This window comes from Fusarium musae, chromosome 1 (assembly GCF_019915245.1).
Source record: "Fusarium musae strain F31 chromosome 1, whole genome shotgun sequence".
Classification (NCBI taxonomy): domain Eukaryota; kingdom Fungi; phylum Ascomycota; class Sordariomycetes; order Hypocreales; family Nectriaceae; genus Fusarium; species Fusarium musae.
Genome location: NC_058387.1, coordinates 4,286,015 through 4,306,720, shown reverse-complemented (window position 1 = coordinate 4,306,720; position 20,706 = coordinate 4,286,015). Strand labels below are relative to the sequence as shown.

Below are 20,706 nucleotides of genomic sequence, written 5' to 3'. Positions count from 1 at the left end.
AGCAAGTGACTAGTCGTCTCAGTTTTTGAAATAGGTGGTCGTTGAGGAGCAATACGGATCACTTCTTTTTAGTAACATGACAAAGTTAGACTACCTAAGGTGAGCTAAGGTAGTCTATAAAAACTCTCCTGAGCTTATAATACCAAGCATGTTATTTCTAACCTTGGACGATTTGCGTAAAGTTATTGCCCAATTATAGAACATTTCCCTTCTGCTGGTCAAGACTGTGCATACCCTGACTTGGTCTAGATCGAGATTGGCTCCTCGAAAACCCTCCAATTGGAGGCTCTTCCGTGCAGTTGACACATTCATGGCCGGTTAGTTAAGACATTGGGCGTCAGAATAGGCGTAAGGTGCCTTTTTCTAACTGCCGGTTCGTCCGATCGCTTATCGCGACAATCCCAGTCAATCAATGTCGAGCCAATGTCAAGTCAAGGTTGTCACAATGTCCATTGTCAATCCTTCCAACCCCTTCTCGAGTCTCGACCTTGGACCCTCTGACCCGAGCTCGACCCGCCCGCTCGCTCCCTTTCGCATCAGATACAACCCGATCCTGACCCAACCCAACCCAAGTTGTACCTGTCATTGTTAATGTCGCAGCACTAACAAGACGACTTTACTGCGACCCCCCCACTGAAGCCATCTATCTCGAGAAATACTTACTCCAGTATTTAACTACAGTACAAGCTTTGCCAAGCTCGCTTCCCGTCTGGCCACTCCACACTTTGGTTTAGGAATCGCAAATCAGCGTGGCGATCGAGTCGAATCGAATCCACGACTAACTTACCAACCAACAGACCAACCGAAGCAGCTCTCTAGCTCTCTCTCTCTGTTCAACTCTACTTTATCAACTACTCTAACGTTTGGCTCATTGGGTTTCTCGAGGGTCATACTAGGACAATAACAATGACAATGACATTCTGCGCACAAACTTCGAGTCACTGGGACGAGCTCCCCCATGAGATCCTCCTTCAGATCTTGTGCTGTGAGTTGAACCCAGCTTACCTTGCCTTACGCCTTAATTCTTATCCCTCAGTACCCCGCTATCGCATAAACCTCCATTACCGTTCCATAATCAATTCCAATTGCCTTACTGACCACGTGTATTTTTGCTTCATCAGACCTTGAGCCTCATCAATTACCCAAACTTCAACTTGTTTCACGAAATTTTAGAGAAGTCGTCCTTGACGATGAATTGTGGAAACATCACTGTTTTGAGCGCTCATCATGGTATGCCTTTCTTCGAAATCGCAGAAAGGTCTTTGCATCTCTACCCGAGTCATCTTTAAGTAATGCCACAGAAGCTGAAGACGAAAATGGTTCTCTACTGGCCCAAGATGATTCATGTCGATTTGACAAACGCCATTATCAATTCCTCCAAGACATGGCAAACTGGGACCCGGCTTTTCCTGACGAGCATGTCTCGTGGTATAACGAATACATCCAGCGTCAGGGACCGTCGGCTATCAACTGGCTTGAGATGCCACGCCTGAAACAAGGCACTATGGAGCATTTCATCGAGGTCAGAGGTATGGCCCTATTCAGCCCTAACAAAGGCGATGATGGCATTGGCAGTTTGATGGCTGTCTCACCTCTCGATGACGGGTCTGTATGCCTTTGGGACGTCAATGGCACAAGGGGCAAACGAGGGGGCATTGTCGCGACCAGTAAACCAGACATCCTATTCTTCGACGGCCGCGGAGATCAGAACACGAGGCGGTCCAAAAAGATCGACACGGGTGTCACTGAATGCGTCAGTGTTAATAACAGCAACAACAGGGCTGTCTTTGCTGTGCAGAGTCGTAAGTGCCGAAACGATAATCGACTGTGCCTCACTAATAACTGCAATTGTAGATCTCATCGAAGTCGATCTCAGCCGCCTTGAAGTTGTAAACCGGCACTCTTTCGAGTGGTCAATCACAACGTTATCCCAGATCCAGGATGGTATCCCAATGACTGTCGGCACCTCATTGGGTATTCATCTTCAAGACTTCAGGGCGCCATCACAATTCCATGGAGATGTCGTGGAGAGGCTAGATATCCCCGGGGAGCAGGAAAATCCTTTCAAGGGAATCTTTGATCCGAATCCATTGCCGCCGTACGCCTCATTGTCTCAGCCAACGCCAACGAGCATCCTACACCTACCAAGACCAGCCGGCGATAGTGCAGTGTCGGACGACATTTACGTGGCGGGCAGGTTCTCCAATATTCTTCATTACGATAGGCGCCACTTCCCAAAGATCGTGGGGTCCATTTACTCGGGCTCAAGGCTGTCCAGTCTGGCGGCACTGCCTTATCCATTCTCCACGTTGGACCATGAAGTAAGACGTCGTGGAGAACTCACAGCTGAGAGGGTCCATGAGTGCAAGACAGCCGGTAGCGGCAGAACTCTAATCGCAGGCGGAGAGTACAAGACCAAGGGCTCGCTCGAGGTATATGGCCTGGACGCTGTCGACCTGTCAAGTGACGGGCCAATGCAGCAGAACTCAACTATGAAGAACCGATATACTGCAGCTTCATCCATCATTCTGTCGGTGATCAACCACGGAACGAAGGTTGCATTCTCAGATGGGGCCGGGCAGATTAAGTGGTTTGAAAGGGACGGATATACCGAGTGCCGTCGGATCAAGGTTGGTCACAGTGACGCGCCCACTCAAGCATCACTCTTCGATTCCATGCCAGGGTCCGACGATCTCGCAAGGAAGATCTTATCCACCAGGACAAGGCAAGATCGTGACCGGCCAAACGAAGACAATGTCATCTTCTGGACAGGAGATAAGCTTGGTATGGTTAGTTTCACGGGAGACACCTTGTTCACGCCCGACGATTTCCAGGAGAAGAACAAGCAGGTCGCGGCAGATGAGCGTCAGCGCCAGCAATATTCTCAGAGGATGCGGGAAGCACTGGAGAAGCAGGCCGATGATGCTAGGTTTGTTCAAGGACTTGGGTTATAATAAAAAAGAGGGCGATTGGATCTCAGAGGGCGATAATGGGGAGGCTTTCGGCGACATTGCGAAATATGGAGAGGATCTGTCGAGCTACGAATTTAGGATGAAAAGGGGGCTCTAACAAAAGAAATTAGTAATCCCGGTAGATAGAAAAATAACTCAATCTTTTGACTATGAGTGAGTGCCGCCGCACGATAGCACCATCACGAGACATAGTGATCGTCGGTGGAGAAAGGGTCTTTCGGGGTCGAAACGTTGGTGAATACTGAATAATAAGGCGCGTGGCGAAGAATTGGTGGATATAGTAGTTGAGCGGGCACTAGGAATGAATGATGAGCAAAACTAACAAGCATAAAGCTAGTAACATCGGCATACTACACAGGAAAAGGATGCTTGCATCCGGGTGCAAGATGATGAGGGCTGATTTATGCAAGCAAGACATTAGTGTTGTGGTTGTAGTCAGAATTAGGCGAAGCTGATGTCGATGATGATGGACTGTAGATTGTCTTGATCGAACTTGATGAGAGGGCTGCCCTGAATCTGTATTTACGAGACCGATCTTGCTTGTACGGTGTTACTAGAAGAAGTGGAGTGTTAAATCACCGTGCTTAGAGCACGATCCAAGTTCAAGAGTCAAGCTGAGGCTGAGAGACAGATGAGACGAAACCAGAAGCACGGCAGTTCTACGGTGTAGACCGTGGATGAAGTCCACGATATCCCTGGCAGTCAGTATCAAAGAACCAAGCTAGCCTGGCATGGCATGTCATACTCCAAGCTGTCACTCGCACTCACAGATCTCAAGTTACGACAGCGGCTTGATTGCAGAGCCCGTGCTTCAAACAGAACCCTGGTGTCTCATTAATTACCGCTTCTTCTGTGTATGTATTTGCAAAACTTGGAACGAGTAGACTTCCCAGAAATGTCAGGGAAAGGAAAAGCATCGATTGACATGAAGTTCAAGAAAACCAGGGCAACCAATCGCAGGCAGGGATCTACACCCCCTGGCCAATGAGGGTCTCGGCAGAGTGAGCGCTTACGGACAGGTCAAGACGGCAGATTCTGTTGCTTATCGGGACAAGTTAGAAGGCCTCAATACTGTATTGGGATCTCGACATTATCGACATTAGAGAAACCACGTATGAGCCTCAATGGGCATCGCCAATAGGGGTAGGCAGTAAGCCCTGTGAAGTACGGATGGATCTCTGCCATAACCAATTGCTCGTACACGCATGATTGCAGCCAGATCCAAAAGGGTATCCCGGCCTCGGACACGCGGTGCTCGTCAACCCTTGACGGGAAGTGGACTTGGTAGTGGAGATAACCATGGTGCGTTGTCAGCTTGACAGTCAGTGAGTGAGTGCCTGGTGTTTAGGTTCGCCTTGCTAAGGAAGCCTGCTCCCAAGCTAGACGATGAAGCTCCAGCCAGGTCTTGGTCTCGGTCTTGGTCTTGGTATTGGTTCTTAAGCTCATGTGCCGTTGTCTATCATGCCAAGAACCAGATATTCATTGGAGAAGAGGCCTCAAGTAATCGACAGTGGCTGATCTGCTGCTGCCCTGGATTCGGAAACTCAATGGGAAAATCCCTAGGGGAAGATCAGAGTCAGTCCGACTGTTTCGGCCGGGTTTTCCTTTTTATAGAAAGGACGGGCACATCTCGTCCGACTGAAGGGAAAGGGGCTTGACTACTACGTACTGTATACTTGGTGTGAGAAACTATCGTGACACAGTGACTGTAGTGTAGAGAAAACAAGAAAAGATCGGGCGAATGCAATTACACCGCTATATAGAAATAGAAATAAAACACAGACACAGCCAAGGTGTAGAGGACGCCATGCCAGTTGAGGGTTGGGCGACGGAACGGAAGATGGAAGCAATCTCAAGTAGCAAGGCAGGGTTCCTCAGTCTAACCGCAAGTAATTGATGGCTGTTGTATCCGTAAATGGATGTCAATGAATCTCATAAAGGCATTCTGTAATCATCCAGTAGTTGAAGTGAGGCGCCTCTTAAATCCACAGAACGGTCCATCTCACAGTTGTCGTGTCATTGTCATCCATGCTGCCTCCCACCACATCCGATCTCGAATCAATTGAACCTCCTACAGCGCCTCACAAACCACCAGAGACAAGGATTCCCCAGCACAAAAGACACCTGCTGTGGGCTGTGATGAGGCCGACAGGGGTGTGTGGCCCCCCTGTACTGCTAGGCCCTGTCAGTTGGCGACCGACGTTTAACAGCAACGGGACTAAAACCAACTAATCGATCGCCCTGAAAACGAGATAAGTTAGTGGATGGGGTCCATTCCATTCCATCATATTTGGTCCTGGCTCGTCCCGCGATTGCAGCAGCTGAGCTGAGGTTGCTGCGCTGTGCTGTGCTGTGCTCTGTTCTGCTGTAGCTGTAACTGTCTCGTATCAGATGGGAGGTTACCACAAAGAACTTACGGTCAGGTCAAGCTTGGGGTCTGAGACCATCGAATTTCTCGATCCTTGAATGCATTTCTCAACATAGACTTTTCCATTATTATTATTATCATCATCTCTTCTGTTTCTAGTTTGTTTTATCTTTTCCCTCTTTGTTATCTCGTCTCTTCTCCATTCTTCGGATCCAATTCCTACCCGACCGCCCCTAGTCCTTCTCCTCATTAACTGGGCTCCTTGGGCTGCTACTGCGACTGTGACAGACAGCTGGAGCGCTGCAACTCAACTGGACTGGACTGCTCACGCGTCGTCTCCGTCTCGTCTCGTCAAATCCGCCACCCCAAGACCGTCCATCGGACTCACCGACATCGATCCTCCAATTCAAACTCTCTTCTTTCACCTGCAAAAATCATCTCGAAATTGTCCAAGCTTCTCGGAGAATCACATACTGTAACACCCTATGTGATCCTCTCTCTCTCTCTACGCTTATCAATTCCCAACAAAAAATCACCCACCCACCCCCGGCTCAGGTCGATGAGCATGTCCCATGGCCTTTTGGGTGGTTGACGGGGGTCGTCCGCTTGGTGTTACCGCTACTGTTGCCGCTACCGCCACTGCTACTGGCCGGGGTCCCTACTATGTGGGTGGTAAAAGGCGAGTGAGCGTCTCCGAAGGCGGCGATGGCTTCACTTTTGATACCAAAAGGAACAGGTTCGCTGATGAGCTTCCCTACGACGCCTACGACCATACACCCATCTCTGTCTCTGCAGCTGCAGCTGCAGCTACACCAAGTGGTTATGCTTCGTCAGATCATGCATTACCTTATTACCCACAACCACAACCGGCATTCCATTCTGGAGTTCACATCATCAACAAAGCATATCCACACAATCACCCTTTTGATCATGAGGACGAATTCTTCTACAACCAAGATATTGAGCACTATCCTCCATTGATCCATCGACCTGACTCAGCTCCCGTCAAGAACCTCTCATTTCTCGTCATTCGCGAACGTTCACCAACTCCAGAAGGACCCGATTTCCCCTCTATCGATGCCGCCTTCGGTCCAGCTCCCGAATCCCGGCCGGGACATGTATTCGGCCCTTCCGGTCCAGCTCCGGCACCAACTCCGGCGCCCGCTCCCGTCGCCGACGCATGCGCTATGGAGCGCACAGCATCTGGTCTCTCCATCTCCTCTGATACTACTCAACCATCACTCGCCAGTCTATCACCCGCCGCCGACGAAAACGACCCAGGATTGTTGAGTGACCTCGCTGCCGCACGTCTAGTCCGTGATCACGTTGCCAACTTTGGTTCCAGTCGTCGAAGGCATCGCACCACCGACTCACGCCACGGCCGTATTCTAAGAGCGCTCATCAACCCAAAGTCTCGCGCAGCAGAATTCTCCTTGGACAACGACGCATTGCGCAGCATCTTCTCTGCCGCAAATGAACTTTTCTTCTGCAACCGCCTTGCTGGCCGAGTCGCATGGGACTGGAGTCACCCTGCAAGCGCGCAGTATCAGGCGCACATTGTTGGCACCACAGCGGTACGACGTTCCCGTGATGGAGGTTACGAGACACTCATTGTACTTTCGTCACCTATTCTCCAGGATACAAAGTACAACCGGCGGCTTCTCATCTCGACATTCTTACACGAGATGATCCACAGCTATCTCTTTGTGGTATGTGGTCTCAAAGCCCGCCACGAGGGCGGTCATACCGAGGGTTTTCGCCAGATTGCAGATACCATCGACCGCTGGGTTGGACATAGCTACCTGCGACTCAGTGAGATGGACGCCGATCTGGAACATTTCCGCGAACATTCCTCCTGTGTGCATGATCAACACCAGGTGCGTAGTCGAAGTGCAGATGAGCACCACAGGGTACCGTGGCGCAGTGAGAGATGGGAGGATGGAGAGCGGGATGCTCACTATCCAACCGAGCTTCATCCACGACCGCATCCCAGTCTTCATGACTGGGAGCGACATGGGCGAGAGGGGTACAGAACCCCTGATGTCCGGAGAGGAATCTCACCATACGTTTACTAAGCGTGGAAGTGACCCTCGAAGGTCGCCCACGTATTGTTCGTTTAGCTGATCAGGCATGCGGCTCAAAACGACCGCAATGCTGATATTGTATGTCATGATGATCATGACTATCCATTTTTCATCACACATTACCGCCATTTTACATCAAAACTAACCGCGGGAGGTTGCTTATTTCTTTTTAATCTCAAGATTCTCTCATGGGCTTGCTTGGTCTTTACAATATGATTCCCCCTTTTTTTTTTCACAGCGCGGCAGTGGGCATTACATGGGCGTTGATAACGGAAGCATCATCACGGGCAGGGTAAGGGAACATCATATAACGTCAAGCAGTGATATAGGCGCTGCGAGGCTTCTTTTTCGATTGTGTGGGAAAAGTATCAAATTATCATATACCAATGGCTGGGATTTTCTTTGTGCAGGATGGGACATCAATACATCATGGTGGCGAAGATTGAAAAGGTGGCATCATGATGAAAGATTTATATAAACTACAATTTGGTAGCAATATCAAGAAAGATTCAACGTTTTTATTATCACTATTTCCGGGATGTTATGGGCCTCTTCATTCTAGTGTTCTCACATCAATCATCCTGTATCATCATTGTCTTAGGAGAACGTAGCAATTTTCATGCATATACGTGGTACCTGTTTACTGCCGTTATGTACTATGTCTGTTTTCTGTCTTATACCATGGCAAACCCGAAAACAAAATCAGAAAACATCAGAAAACATCAGAACCCCATGCAATACAGTGAAAACTGCAATCAATCAGTTGTCCTTTTTAGACATCTCCTTTGTAATAGCATCAAACCCGTCCTGCCCTTTCTTTGCGAGTTCTGCCATGGCGTTTTTCACCTGATTGAATCCGTCTTCCATCTGTGTGGCTATTCCATGGATTGACAGGCTGATAGTGGCCGGATTGGCGTAGTTGGCCTGGCCTGCTGCTACTTCCCAGCCCCTGACTCTTTGCTGTAAGTTTACGATCTGTCGCTGGAGATCCTGTTCGCTACTGCGGGACTTCTCGAGTTTGGATTCAGTGTTTTTGAGTTCAGCCTCGGTGTCCTCCTGTTTAGAAGTGGCATCTTCAAGAGCAATCAAACTGTTGTCGTATTTAAGCCTGATGTCCTGAAGCTTAGCCTTAGTCTCCCTGTTCTTGGCCTTGTTGTTGGATATAGCGTCCTCCTGTTGCCGAAACTCGTCTTTGAACTGTTGGATAACTCGAGCCTTCTTCACGTTGTCGTCTTCAAGCTCTTTGTTTTCGGAGGACACTTTCTTCATGGCAGCAATTTTTTCTTGAGCAGTGGCCTGCCACTTGTTGTTCTCCTTGGCCAATCTCTCCTTGTCCTTGGTCTCGGCTCTCAACATGCCTCTCAGCTGTGCTATTTCGTTCTGTGCTTTTAGGAGTTGTGTCTTCATTTCCTCGGGTTTAAGTGTTTCTATGCCTGGTTCACTCTCGTCGTCGGACAGGACAGTGACAGCTTTGTCGCCTTTCTTCTGTTTCTTGGGTATAGAATTCACATTGGCTTCTTCGAGAAGGTCCGCTTTTCGCTTCTCTTCCTTCTTATCGGTGTCACTGTCGTCAGACTCTTCGTCGCTGGACTTGTCTTCTTCGTCTCCGGACTCTTCGTGCTCTCCGCTCTTCCTACCCTTCTTGACGTTCTTCCTTTCAACAGGCTCAAGAACATTGCCTTCCCATTTGTCTTCAATAGTGTCATCGGACAGACTAGGCGGGAACCATGGTCTCGTTCCAGGGAATTGTACTCCCCAGTGCTTGGACATATCATCCGCAAGCCCAATGACAACGTCGACATTAGGCCAGATGGCCGAAACAACCATCCACATACCAAAATGAAGCTTCTGGTGTTTACGTCCCTGGCCCTTCAAGATTTTATATAGTCGGTACTGGCTTGGCTTGGCCACACATGTTACCCAATTTTCTGTCGACAGAAAATTGGCAAGCTTGTCCAGAGCAAGCTGGGGCATGTTGTTTTTCATGTTGTCGTAATGTTCAAGGACGCTCTTCACGTGGTTCTTAGCCTCACGCTTGTCATTGGTGTTCTTGATCTCCTCTTGGAAATTCTTTACCCCGAAGACGACAGGAATGGTTTCAGACGGCATGATTTCTGTCGGCTATTGTGAAGTCAGTAAGGTCAAAGGGGTAAATGGCCCGGAGGTTGAGAGTGGAGAAGGGAGTTTGAAGATCTCAGGGGAAACTCTATATAAGGAATCTAGAGATGCATCATATTGCCACAAAACTTAATCAAAGAAACAAAAGAATAAAGCGCTATATAGCTAATACTTACTAGAGTAGTTTTATGCAGTTGAATAGCTTCTGTGATGTGTAGTTGTTGTGTAAATCAAGGCTAAATAGCCTTGGGTAAGTGGTGATGATAATGAGGGAAGAAAGTGGCTCACAATCTGAAATTGCTGGAGCTTTTTATAGGTTTCAGGAATATGCGGCTTGCCTTTGGGGGCTTTTATTAACTATTTATCTAGTGAGACCTCCAAATACACAAGCTTTTATTAACAATAATAAATTATTTCGAGGCAACAATATGAAAGTACATAATAAGAGAGGATAACTGAATAGGATATTTCAGGACATGACTGAATACCTGGACAGGGTAGAATAGGGCATGACGGGACAGGAGAGTCCGAGTCTATACTAATTCTATTCAGAATAGGGACACAATATATCATAAGAACATGCCATGAACCCGGCATATTTTATGAGGAGTCTTTGGTATCTTCAAAGCAGATTACTGAAGCCCTCACTTTCGTCCAGTCATAGTTCCGTAGCTTTGTTCTACAGACCTCGACTTAGTCTTGGTCAAAGGCAGCTCCTCTTCAGAATCAGAATCAGACGTAATCGCGGAATCTTCAGGTAACAATATCGTACTCGATGAAGACGATGCCTGGTCGTTTTCCGTGTCACTATTCTCTGCTGAGCTTGAAGCGGAAGCGGAAGGACCCTCTCCTTCTTCAACGAGGTAAGCCGGGATAGCGCCTAAGATAGCAATAAACATGAGGAAGAACCATGCAGTTACCACGTAGCCATGATCGGCACCCCAGGTGAAAAGAGCACCTGTCGAAGCTGGACCAAGTGCACGACCTAGGCCACTGAAGGTTGTGGCGTAGCCATTGAGCGTACCAAGTACACGGAGAGAAGTGCAGGAGTTTGTCAGAAGGATAGTGACAGATGGAAATGCAACAATGATTCCAGCAGCCTTGATGAACATAACGCCCATGAGAGCGGCCATGCGGCCCTTGTGTGTCGGGAATAGAACACAGTAAGGGGTGAGGAAGTAAGCAAGTGGCATGAGAAGACCTAGAAGATATTAGAGACCAACAATTCGATAATGATGACTTCTAGCTTACAGCAGACCCTAAAGCAACGCAAAACACCGAAGCGAGCAACAATCGAAGGGTAGATCAGGAACTGAACAGCGCAACATACGACGCCATATATGGTGTATATGGTGCCAACCTCACTGTGTTTCATGCCAAACCCCCCTGAAAAATAGAAGGGAAATGAAGTATTCTCAGGAGTATGCTCTTCAACAGGGTGTCTGAGAAAGACACTGAGGATCTGATCATAAGCCACAGAATGGAATGCGAGAAGTGTATAGATCAAGAGGTTCATGGCTGTTGCACGGGTAATGACGCGTTCTTTCTTAGCATGTTCTGAAGCTTTGTGTGTCCTCTTCTTTGGTACTGTCTTGTTAGGAAGAAGCGGTGACGTAGCTTCGCCATCTACAAACGAAGCTCGACGGGTAGAAAGTGTTGGACGAGTGGTCTTGAAAGAGCGAGTGATACGCTCGCCTACCAGGAGGCCCCAATCTCGGTGTCCTCGCTTGCTAGGAAGTGTTTCCTAGGTTTGTTAGTGATGACGTGCAGTCAATTCTTATCACAGACTTACATGGAGAAACAAGGCTGCAATGGTAGCTGAGAATAGAAAGAAAACCATGAGAATCAGATTTGGTAGGGCAAAGGGGAAGCGCTTGAAGAACTCGATATGGCCAAAGATTTCGGGATATTGTTCTGCAGGTTCAGCAAAGAGACCTCCGAAACTGGGTCCGATGATAGAACCCAGGCTCCAAACAATAGGCATGATGGAGAATGCCCTTGGTTGAAGTTCCCTCTCAGGGACCAGCTCAGCAACCACTGTTCTGATGATACCGACTAGAGAACATTAGTGAGGGGTTCTGTGTCGTCCTCGTCTCACACACCATTTCCGTTTCCACCTCCCATAATGGCTCGGACAATGATGGCCATAGGTAAATTCGTAGACATGCCCCATACTATGAAACAGATCATGGAACTCATAAGGCCAAAGATGATGATCGGCTTCCGGCCGTAGATATCGGAGGCCTTTCCCCAAGCCACAGCAGTGGTACTTTGTGCTATAGAGAAGACACCAGATGTGAGTCCTACCCAACTTCCAACCTTGTTGGTAGGAACACCAAAGCTGCTGACCATGCTGGGCAGATATGGGAAGACTGAGCTGTAGGCCATGGGTTCGGCAATTCTGGCCATGGCTATTGATAGGTCAGCGGAGATCGGATGGAGCGGGATACCTGGACTGAACCATGGTGTCTCTATGGGCTAGATGTATTTTCATGTTACAGTGCCTCTGTTGTTGATAAGAAACCCTCTATCAAATCATATATATGGGAGCACACTTTCACACGGAAAAAATGGTGAACGGTAATGACTTGGTATTGGGCTGAGGCTCATGGTATTTGGACCGTGAACCATGCTCGTACATAATATATACCAAGCAGTTGAAAACACAACAAGGGTATTTCAAAGTCTTTTACAAGTATCCATAAAATGATGAAATACTAAAACTTACCCAGAATCGCCAGTTGCTGCTTGGGCAGCTTTGGACCGTCCTTGGTCGTCATCGCGAGGAACGATTGCGCAAAGAGTAACAGTGGAGAGGAGAGGTTCGACGTAGTAAATTTTCTTGTTTCTAACAAAGACCAACGAGTATCATGTATAACGAGATGGTGACACGAAGGATGATTAATCTGGATATACGATACACACGATCAGCTCATCAATATCTCAACTCTTGCACCAAACAATAAGGGAGGGAAAACAAGAAGAGGTTTCGGCTCACAGTCACAGTTACAAAGTAGTAGAAGAGGTCAAGCCAAGCAAGCCACCAGAAAAGATAATTATTATGGATCATTGAGGCCAGAAACGGTTTGGTCGGCACAGGCAGGGTAGTGCAGAAAAGGATTCCGATCCACTGGTCCAACCTCCAGAGGACGAACCCGCCCGAGCAGGGATAATTTGGACAATTTTGCGGTCAGGAGCCTGATAATTGGAAGAAACTGCCCCCAACTTTTCCAAAAAGGCCCGCAGATTTAAAGCCCGTGGGTGTGAATGCCTGGTAAAGGATGGGGTCACAGGAGCACTCTGTAGTGCATACTCGCCCGGGGGTTTACTACCATCGTTTGCTTTCCGCGGGAAGATTCTTTCTGTGAGACATCGGTGAGATACCATGACGCACAGGATAACTTACTTGGACGGTAGTTGTAGACAGTACGGCAAGGTAACGTCAGTACAGTGAAAGTCTTACTCTGTAGGCGAGAATCATTTGACCTTGGCTACTGCTACCTTAGCTTGGGTAAGGCGAACTCGGCTTGTCAGGGTTGCAACCATTATTACTTGATTATCTCGATTAGTCCGGGGTCAACCATCATCTTGTGGCTTGTCTCTGCCGCCCCCCGAAAGCGGTGCGCCCTACGGAGTAAAGTGCCTAGAGTGCTTCAGTCATCCCGTCCTGCAAGCCTCCGGATGTTCCCCGCTTTGTCTCCGCTCTATTGCCGTGCCGAGCACTTGGCTGGTCTGGCGGCGGATCACCATCTTTAAAGGTTTCTTTTCTGTGAGCCATGTCTGCTTTTCATATGACAATTCATTCATTTCTTAGGCCGGCCAATTTAACATCCCGCTATGTATTCCTTTATCGAGTTCCATTTGAGCAGCTGTGTTTTAGTGTCCCAGAGGCCAAAAAGAGACAGCTGCAGTTGTAAGACGAAGATACTGCCTCAGTAAGGTAGATACTCTATAGAATTACCTGCTCTAAATCTCAGGACCAACATGGTAAAAGTAATCCCAAGTTTAGGTATCTAGTACCTAAAATATTATAATATCATTATCCTAAATAGAGCAAATCTCTTTCCAGTCTTCCTTTCTTTATAGACTCTGAATACATGATAAATACCGATTTCATCATCTTCAGCCGAGGCTGGGGGTGGCGGCGCCACTGCATGATAGCATTGGCCAATCATCTCTCAGAATTTGTTTCGTCATCAATATCGCCTATCACATCACATTACAACTTCCTGTTACAACTTGGTTGGGTTCCTTTCACGTTTCAACCTTCACCAACATCGTTATTCGGGTTCCCATCACATGAGTAAATAAATCTAAAAAGCCTCCGGAGCTGACAAGACGCCTTCATCATGAGTCGGATGTGAGTTCAACACCTACAGGACCTTCACCGTTATCTCCCTCCACTTTCCGGACATCGTCATCCAACCTGGACCAAATCCTCCACCGAGGCTTGAGACCTATACTAAACCACAATCTTCAGTAACTCCTCCCATCAGGAGCAGGAGAAAATGCCAGACGAGAATACGCCTCTCATCCAAACCGTTCGGGTCGGCCCTCCCCGGAGGAGGTATCCTCACCAGACCTGGCGTCGATTCTTCACTCTGATTTGTTCCGTGATTCTCTTCGGCGGTTTTGGCTTGTTCGTGTTCCAAACCTTCTTCATTGGACCTCTTCATCATCACGGCCACCCTGGCTCTTGGTTACCCGGCAAGAGCCGCCTAAGCTATGAGGAACTTGAACGTATTCTATTTGATACGCCGGACCCCAAGAAGGCTGAGGAATGGAGCCGTTACTATACAGCGGGCCCCCATTTGGCCGGTGCCAACTACTCACAGGTAAGGATTCATCATAATAGATGGCCACTTTCAAGTATTGTGCTCACCTCCACTAGGCCGAGTGGACCAGGGATCGATGGGAGGAATTTGGTGTCAAGTCTGAGATTGTGGCTTATGACGCCTACCTCAATTATCCCGTTGATTCCAGCGTTTCCATCCTGAAGAAGTCAAAGAATGGGAAAGACTGGGATGCCACCTTCAAGGCCTCTCTCGAGGAAGATGTAATCGACCAAGACCCCACAACGTCTCTCGAAAACCGGGTGCCCATCTTTCACGGCTACTCGGCGAGTGGAAATGTCACTGCTTCCTTCGTCTACGTCAATTATGGTACTTATCAAGACTATCAAGATCTTGTTGATGCCAAAATTGATATCAAGGGCAAGATTGCTATTGCTCGATACGGAGGAATCTTCCGAGGCCTCAAGGTCAAACGTGCGCAGGAACTCGGTTTCGTTGGAATCCTGATCTACAGTGACCCTGGTGATGATGGAGAAAGGACCGAGGAGAACGGGTACAAGCCTTACCCTGAAGGACCTGCACGTAACCCCAGTTCTGTTCAGCGTGGAAGCGCAGAGTTTCTGAGCATTCGCCCTGGTGACCCGTATGTCCCCATAATCCTGAAAAGAAAAAAGAATTGGCTGACCTTCTAGATCTACCCCTGGATATCCTTCCAAGCCTGGTGTTCCCCGAGCACCAGTCGATGACGCAACCCCTTCTATCCCCTCCATCCCTATATCATACCGTGATGCCCTTCCTATCCTCAAAGCTCTGAATGGTCACGGTCCAAAATCCACCCACTTTAACAAGTACTGGAACAAAAATCTCGGCTTGAAGTACAAGGGCATCAAATACAACATCGGACCCACTCCAGATGATGTTGTTATCAACCTTTATAACGAACAGAAATACGTCACTACTCCTATCTGGGACGTTATCGGCGTCGTCAATGGTACTATCCCAAATGAAGTTATCGTTGTTGGAAACCACCGAGACGCTTGGATTGCTGGCGGGGCTGGCGATCCCAACAGTGGCTCTGCAGTCATCAACGAGGTTATCCGAGGAGTCGGAAAGGCCGTCGAGGCTGGTTGGAAGCCTCTTCGAACTATCGTTTTCGCGAGCTGGGATGGTGAGGAATACTCACTCATCGGCAGTACTGAATGGGTTGAGGAATATCTCCCGTGGCTCTCAGAAGCAAACGTCGCCTACGTCAATGTCGACGTCGGCGTCTCGGGCCCCGAGTTTGCTGCTTCTGCAGCTCCTCTTCTCAATCAGATCATCCGCGACGTCACAAGCGCTGTCCCCTCGCCCAATCAGACTATCCCTGGTCAGACAGTCAATGACCTCTGGTCGGGCAGGATCGCTACCATGGGCAGCGGCAGTGATTTTACCGCATTCCAGGATCATGCAGGTATTCCCTGTATCGACTTTGGTTTCAAGGACAGAGGTAACAGCGCTGTGTATCACTACCACAGTAACTATGACAGCTTCTACTGGATGAAGGAGTACGGTGACGTTGGATTCAAGTACCACCGAACGATGGCTCAAATTCTGGGTCTGACCATTGCCAAGCTTGCTGGAAGCGTGATCATTCCCTTCAGTGCTACCGAGTACGTCGATGCGTTGGAGGACTATCTTGACCAGGTTGAGGCCAAGTTAGAGCCAACCAAGGACGCTCTCACTGAGAAGGAGATCTTCAATATCCGTGGCGCCGTCTCATCGGGCAAGCCGATTGGCAACGAGGACGATTTCAAGACAAGCCTCAAGGACGTTCGTGACCTCCTTGAACACTTCCACCTGAAGGCTAGCGAGCTCGATGCTGAAGCTGAAATCGCCAAACATCAGCTTGAGCAAGGTATCCCATGGTGGAACATCGTTGAAAAGATTCGTCTCGGCTATACCATCGTCAGAGTCAACAGGAGATACAAGTTTCTCGAAAGGAGCTTCCTCTATGAAGGAGGCTTGGATGGTCGAGACTGGTTCAAGCATGTTGTGTTTGCGCCTGGTATTTGGACCGGGTATTCTGGAGGTGAGTTTCTAAACGAATTGAACACTACTCAGATGCTGACGATTATTTAGCTGTGTTCCCAGGTTGGGTTGAGAGCATCGACGCCAAGGACTACATCAACGGTCTCAAGTGGTCCGCCATTATTGCACGCTCCATTAACAATGCCATTGATAGCCTTTCGGATTAAGCTGTCTTGGCTCTGGAATTAGGAATTATACAGCTATTTATGCTCAAATTTGACACTGATTAGCGAGTTTTCGTGCCATCTCATTAAGAGATTGCGATGTGAATTATGCTGTGTTTCTCTATAGGCCACATGACGGGACATAGTTGCCTGTCCGTCGACCGGGAATTTACCTGCCCTTTTTTAAATATCTAAGAAGTATGGCATCATAAGCTTGGGACTATTAACATAAGTTGAGCGTCCTTGCCAGAAGGCTTAGTGATCTTATCATAAGTCTATGGGCTGGGATCGGGCAGTATGTGTTTATGCCTAAGTACATTTCCCCCCTAGAGCATGCCCAAAATCGAAATGTAGATTGACTTTATCAATTCTAGACGGCATCCCGTCGTCTATATCGCTTCTATAGCAGATCTTACACTGTTCTCTTTATGCTTTGTCGCCATCATTCAATTCTATCATTACATGCGCGTCATTCGCTTAGAACTTGTACACTTGGTCCTCCTTGTAGCCAAGCTCCTTAAGGGCACCGGTCAGCTCACCCTGGTTCTTGGGGCTGACCTTGTTTCCGGAGATGGCGTTCATGAGGCCGGGAGGGCCGCATACAAACAGCTTGATGTTCTCGTTCTTGGGCTCAGGGAGAACAGTCTTGAGGAGCTCCTTGGAGATGTAGCCACTGTTTCCGACCCACTCCTTGGGGGGGTTGTCGAGGACGTAGAAAGCACGGAAACGTTGGGGAAATGTGTTCTCGAGGTGCTCAAACTCCTTCTTCAGAAGGATGTCCTGCTCGGAGACGTTGCCGAACACAAGGGTGACCTTAGTCTTGTCGTTGGGGTTGTTGAAAATAGCGCGAGCGAGCTGGTACATGGGGGTGATGCCAGTACCACCGGCAATAAGGGCAATGTGGTCGTGCTTGTTCTCCTCCCAGGTGTACTTAGGCAGAGGACCCTTGATGTCGAGGCGCTGGCCGGGAACAAGGTTGTGGAGATGTGTGCTCATAGGACCATTGGGGTACTTCTTAACGAGCAAGTCGATGAAACCCTTCTCATCTGCAATCGTCAGTCGTTGTGCCAAAGAGGTCTCATTCAGCTACATACTTTCATCGCTGATAGGGGTGTAGGGTCGGAGAGTAGCCTTCTCATCTTCAGGGCCCTTGTACTTTGTAAGAATGGCGCTGGCAACGTGCAGACCAGAGACTTGATCGGGCTCGGGAAGCTCAAAGCGTAGACGCTTGGTGTTGTGGTTGACAAGCTCAACCTCTGAAAGCTTGAGGGAAACGAAACCCTGGTCACCACCGGTGAAGGCCTTCTTTGGCTCAACACCAACGGCCTGCTTCACCTCAGCAGCAGCGGCCGCAGCAGAGGGAGCTCCGCCCTTGCTGAAGTACCAGTAACCAGCAGCTCCAACGGCAGCAGCTCCAGCGCCGTAGAGAAGAGCATTGGATCCTCCAGCACCTCCAGCCTCGGTGGCATATCGACGAACAGACTAGAGAGTAAGTTAGTTAAGCTTCGCGACGAGCAATTGAGAATGATGTAGTTATGATTGATAATCCGAAACAGAGACCATGATGGAGGGGCGCAAATGCGCGTGACAAGGAAAAACGTACCCTCAAAGGCTGAGCAGCGCGGAATGCAGATCGGGCGAACATCTTGACTTGATTATGAGGTCAATTGAAGGTCAATTGGCCAGGAATAGAGAATGAGAGGTTGTTGCTGGTATCGTCTGAAGAGCTAGGTGGAGAAGTGGGCGTATCCAGGTATTCCGAAATCGCGACGGAACAAGAGGTGACGTTATGAGTCACGTGATATCCCGGGCAAAGCACGTCAAACTACGGGCAGCCGGCTGTCGATAGCTTCGCTCGCTTGTTATATGATGTGATATAGTAAGCTTGGATAAAGACGAGCGATAGGTTTTTCTCTAGTAGCGATGGCGTGATGGCTTGTCTCGAGGGATGTAATACAAGTAACTTGACAATAAGCAATCTCCAATCAACTCATATCATGTACTTTTCTCCATCTTCCAAGCTTTTTAGCTTCGGCAATAGGATACAGGCTGTTAAAGTGAAGGTTTAGGTTAACAAGGGGAACTCGGTTATCTTGTGATAAGTGCATTAGGATATTAAGGTGTCTTAATGAGTTCATATATAGATTACCGAAATATCGGCCTTGTACTACAGCAATATAGCACTAACCCCGTCCAGCACCTGTCCATCTGCTCCGAATCTCTCGGTGGTTCCCCCTGAAACTCCTTTTCTCATTATGTAGCTCAAGAAACCTCTGTATTCATTGACCTCTGTCCTCCGCCATAACTCCATACAGCCAATCTAGATAACTTTTGCCCTTAAACAAGACTGAGAAAATTGCCGTCTCCCATCATGCCTACATGGCATATTTATACATAATCTCAAGTCACCTATTGGCGGCGGTCGGAGTTTGCTGTGGTATTATTGGTATATTCGCCCGCTCCGTTAGAAGAATACATCGAATCGTGAATGTCTCTTCAAGCATGGCATGCAATTCGTTATTATTCAATCACCATATCACCTTTCCTCTCCCCTCGCTTCCTCAGAGCCCCCTGGCTCGGCCAACTCCATTGGTGGCTTCGTCTGTACTGGTGTAACATTCGAGTCCCTCTTTGTTCCACCGTCGTGACTCTGCCTCCTCAAAATACCAGTATCTTGAGGCTGAGCAATCGTCGGCGTGTTTGCTTGGCTACCTCCCCGTTGCCCGTGATAGTGAATAACTTGGGGAGGCGGTTGTCCGGAGTGGAGGCCCAGTTGCTCAGTGGGATACGGGTCAAGGTCTTTGCTCGAGGTCGAGAACATCGACACGATTGGCTGATGGTACCCGTTAGTCGCATTGCTGGAAGATGGAGTATGGCCATATTGACCGCTATGCTCCGCTTGAGTAGGTGTGCCCACATCAGGGGAGCCAGTTCCCTCCACAAGGTGACCAGCCAAGCTGTTCATTCCTCCCTCGATATCGCGAAGTAGTCGGACATACTCCTCGGGCACCAGGCCGCTTTCCTGCGTCTTCGGATCCTCAGCCACCAGCCAACCTTGCCCGTGCCGATACGACACCCAGATAATCTGGCCCTCAACTAGAGGCAATTCGTTCTCGTTTTCCCGCTCGAAATCGAACAGGGCGACGGCTTTGCCGTGGAACTCCTCGTCCGGCGATGTAATAGTAAACTGGTAATCTCGTGAATAGCGAGACTGGTCCTCGTCATTGTAGCCTGGAGACGATGGGGAACTGTCAGACTCGGGCTGATAGTACTCACCGCCCTCGGCAGCCCGGGGTTGCTGGGCAATGTGATATGCCCGACTGTGTCTTGCCTGCTCCGGAGGATATGTAACAAAATCTCCACCAGAGCCGTTGGCCTCGCCGCCGTTATTGACATAGTATGTTTCGCTACCGTCTCCGCTAGTTCCCATATAGTAGCCCCGCTCATGATCATAGTTGGTAGAATGCATATCAAGATCGCGACCTGTCCTCCCCCTCAGGGTTGTCGCCGCCGAGGTTGACTTATGCTTGCGGTGCCGTGTAGCTACAACAGGGCTTTGCAGATCCTCGTCTTCGCTATATGGGGGCCCACCGTCGAATTGGATGGGGGCCAAATCATGACCACGGTTGAATCCATCTGTACCCCACGACTCCCAAGGCATACGTGTTTCCCACGACACTGGGGGATCTGATAACCTACGATGCTCGCTTGCGGGCGTTGTCATACCGGAAGGCGGTCCCGAAGGTTCTGGCGGCGGCCCGTAGTGCAGAGGATGGGTAGCAGGGTACGCAAAGTCCCGCACTTGGGTATATGAGAGAGTCGAGGGGAACATCGGAAACATATGTGAGGTCGGACGGGATCTCGTAGGCAGAGAGCCCGTCGAGTATTGGGAAAGTCGGCTTCTGGAAACGTGGGACATTGGCCGCGATTGCATACTTCGGCACGAAGGCGGAGAGGTGATTAGAGGTGGCAGCGCGGGGTGATTAGGGTTCGGAGAAGAGGATGCGGCTGCTGAAGGAGAGGTCACTGGAGAAGAAGTCGTAGACATAACTGCCGTTGTCGACATGCCTTTTCGGAAAAGGCCTAGCGACAGTCGTGCGATCTGGCGCACGCGGCCGCGCAAACGCCGAAGGATGAGTG

At 49.0% G+C, this 20,706-nt stretch overlaps 7 protein-coding genes across 7 annotated transcripts; 3 read left to right on the top strand and 4 right to left on the bottom strand.

The window, feature by feature from the left end:
- Positions 1–1,384: 1,384 nt before the first annotated feature.
- J7337_001296 (uncharacterized protein) lies at positions 1,385–2,954 on the top strand (the record flags this gene model as incomplete). Its single annotated transcript, XM_044819038.1, has 2 exons — positions 1,385–1,802; positions 1,855–2,954. The coding sequence occupies 2 exons, from the start codon at positions 1,385–1,387 to the stop codon at positions 2,952–2,954; spliced, it is 1,518 nt and encodes a 505-aa protein (XP_044686740.1).
- Positions 2,955–5,912: 2,958 nt separating this feature from the next.
- J7337_001295 (uncharacterized protein) lies at positions 5,913–7,415 on the top strand (the record flags this gene model as incomplete). The annotated part of the gene is made up of 1 exon (XM_044819037.1): positions 5,913–7,415. One exon carries the CDS (start codon positions 5,913–5,915, stop codon positions 7,413–7,415), a length of 1,503 nt encoding a protein of 500 aa, XP_044686739.1.
- Positions 7,416–8,183: 768 nt separating this feature from the next.
- Positions 8,184–9,533, bottom strand: J7337_001294 (uncharacterized protein; the record flags this gene model as incomplete). Its single annotated transcript, XM_044819036.1, has 1 exon — positions 8,184–9,533. One exon carries the CDS (start codon positions 9,531–9,533, stop codon positions 8,184–8,186), a length of 1,350 nt encoding a protein of 449 aa, XP_044686738.1.
- Positions 9,534–10,186: 653 nt separating this feature from the next.
- Positions 10,187–11,951, bottom strand: J7337_001293 (uncharacterized protein; the record flags this gene model as incomplete). Its single annotated transcript, XM_044819035.1, has 4 exons — positions 10,187–10,743; positions 10,908–11,286; positions 11,335–11,597; positions 11,645–11,951. The coding sequence occupies 4 exons, from the start codon at positions 11,949–11,951 to the stop codon at positions 10,187–10,189; spliced, it is 1,506 nt and encodes a 501-aa protein (XP_044686737.1).
- Positions 11,952–13,891: 1,940 nt separating this feature from the next.
- On the top strand, positions 13,892–16,569 carry J7337_001292 (uncharacterized protein; the record flags this gene model as incomplete). The annotated part of the gene is made up of 5 exons (XM_044819034.1): positions 13,892–13,902; positions 14,023–14,377; positions 14,434–14,978; positions 15,028–16,403; positions 16,454–16,569. 5 exons carry the CDS (start codon positions 13,892–13,894, stop codon positions 16,567–16,569), a joined length of 2,403 nt encoding a protein of 800 aa, XP_044686736.1.
- A 474-nt stretch (positions 16,570–17,043) lies between these two features.
- On the bottom strand, positions 17,044–18,211 carry MCR1 (NADH-cytochrome b5 reductase; the record flags this gene model as incomplete). The annotated part of the gene is made up of 3 exons (XM_044819033.1): positions 17,044–17,612; positions 17,661–18,048; positions 18,170–18,211. 3 exons carry the CDS (start codon positions 18,209–18,211, stop codon positions 17,044–17,046), a joined length of 999 nt encoding a protein of 332 aa, XP_044686735.1.
- Positions 18,212–19,102: 891 nt separating this feature from the next.
- On the bottom strand, positions 19,103–20,398 carry J7337_001290 (uncharacterized protein; the record flags this gene model as incomplete). The annotated part of the gene is made up of 1 exon (XM_044819032.1): positions 19,103–20,398. The coding sequence occupies one exon, from the start codon at positions 20,396–20,398 to the stop codon at positions 19,103–19,105; it is 1,296 nt and encodes a 431-aa protein (XP_044686734.1).
- Positions 20,399–20,706: the final 308 nt, after the last annotated feature.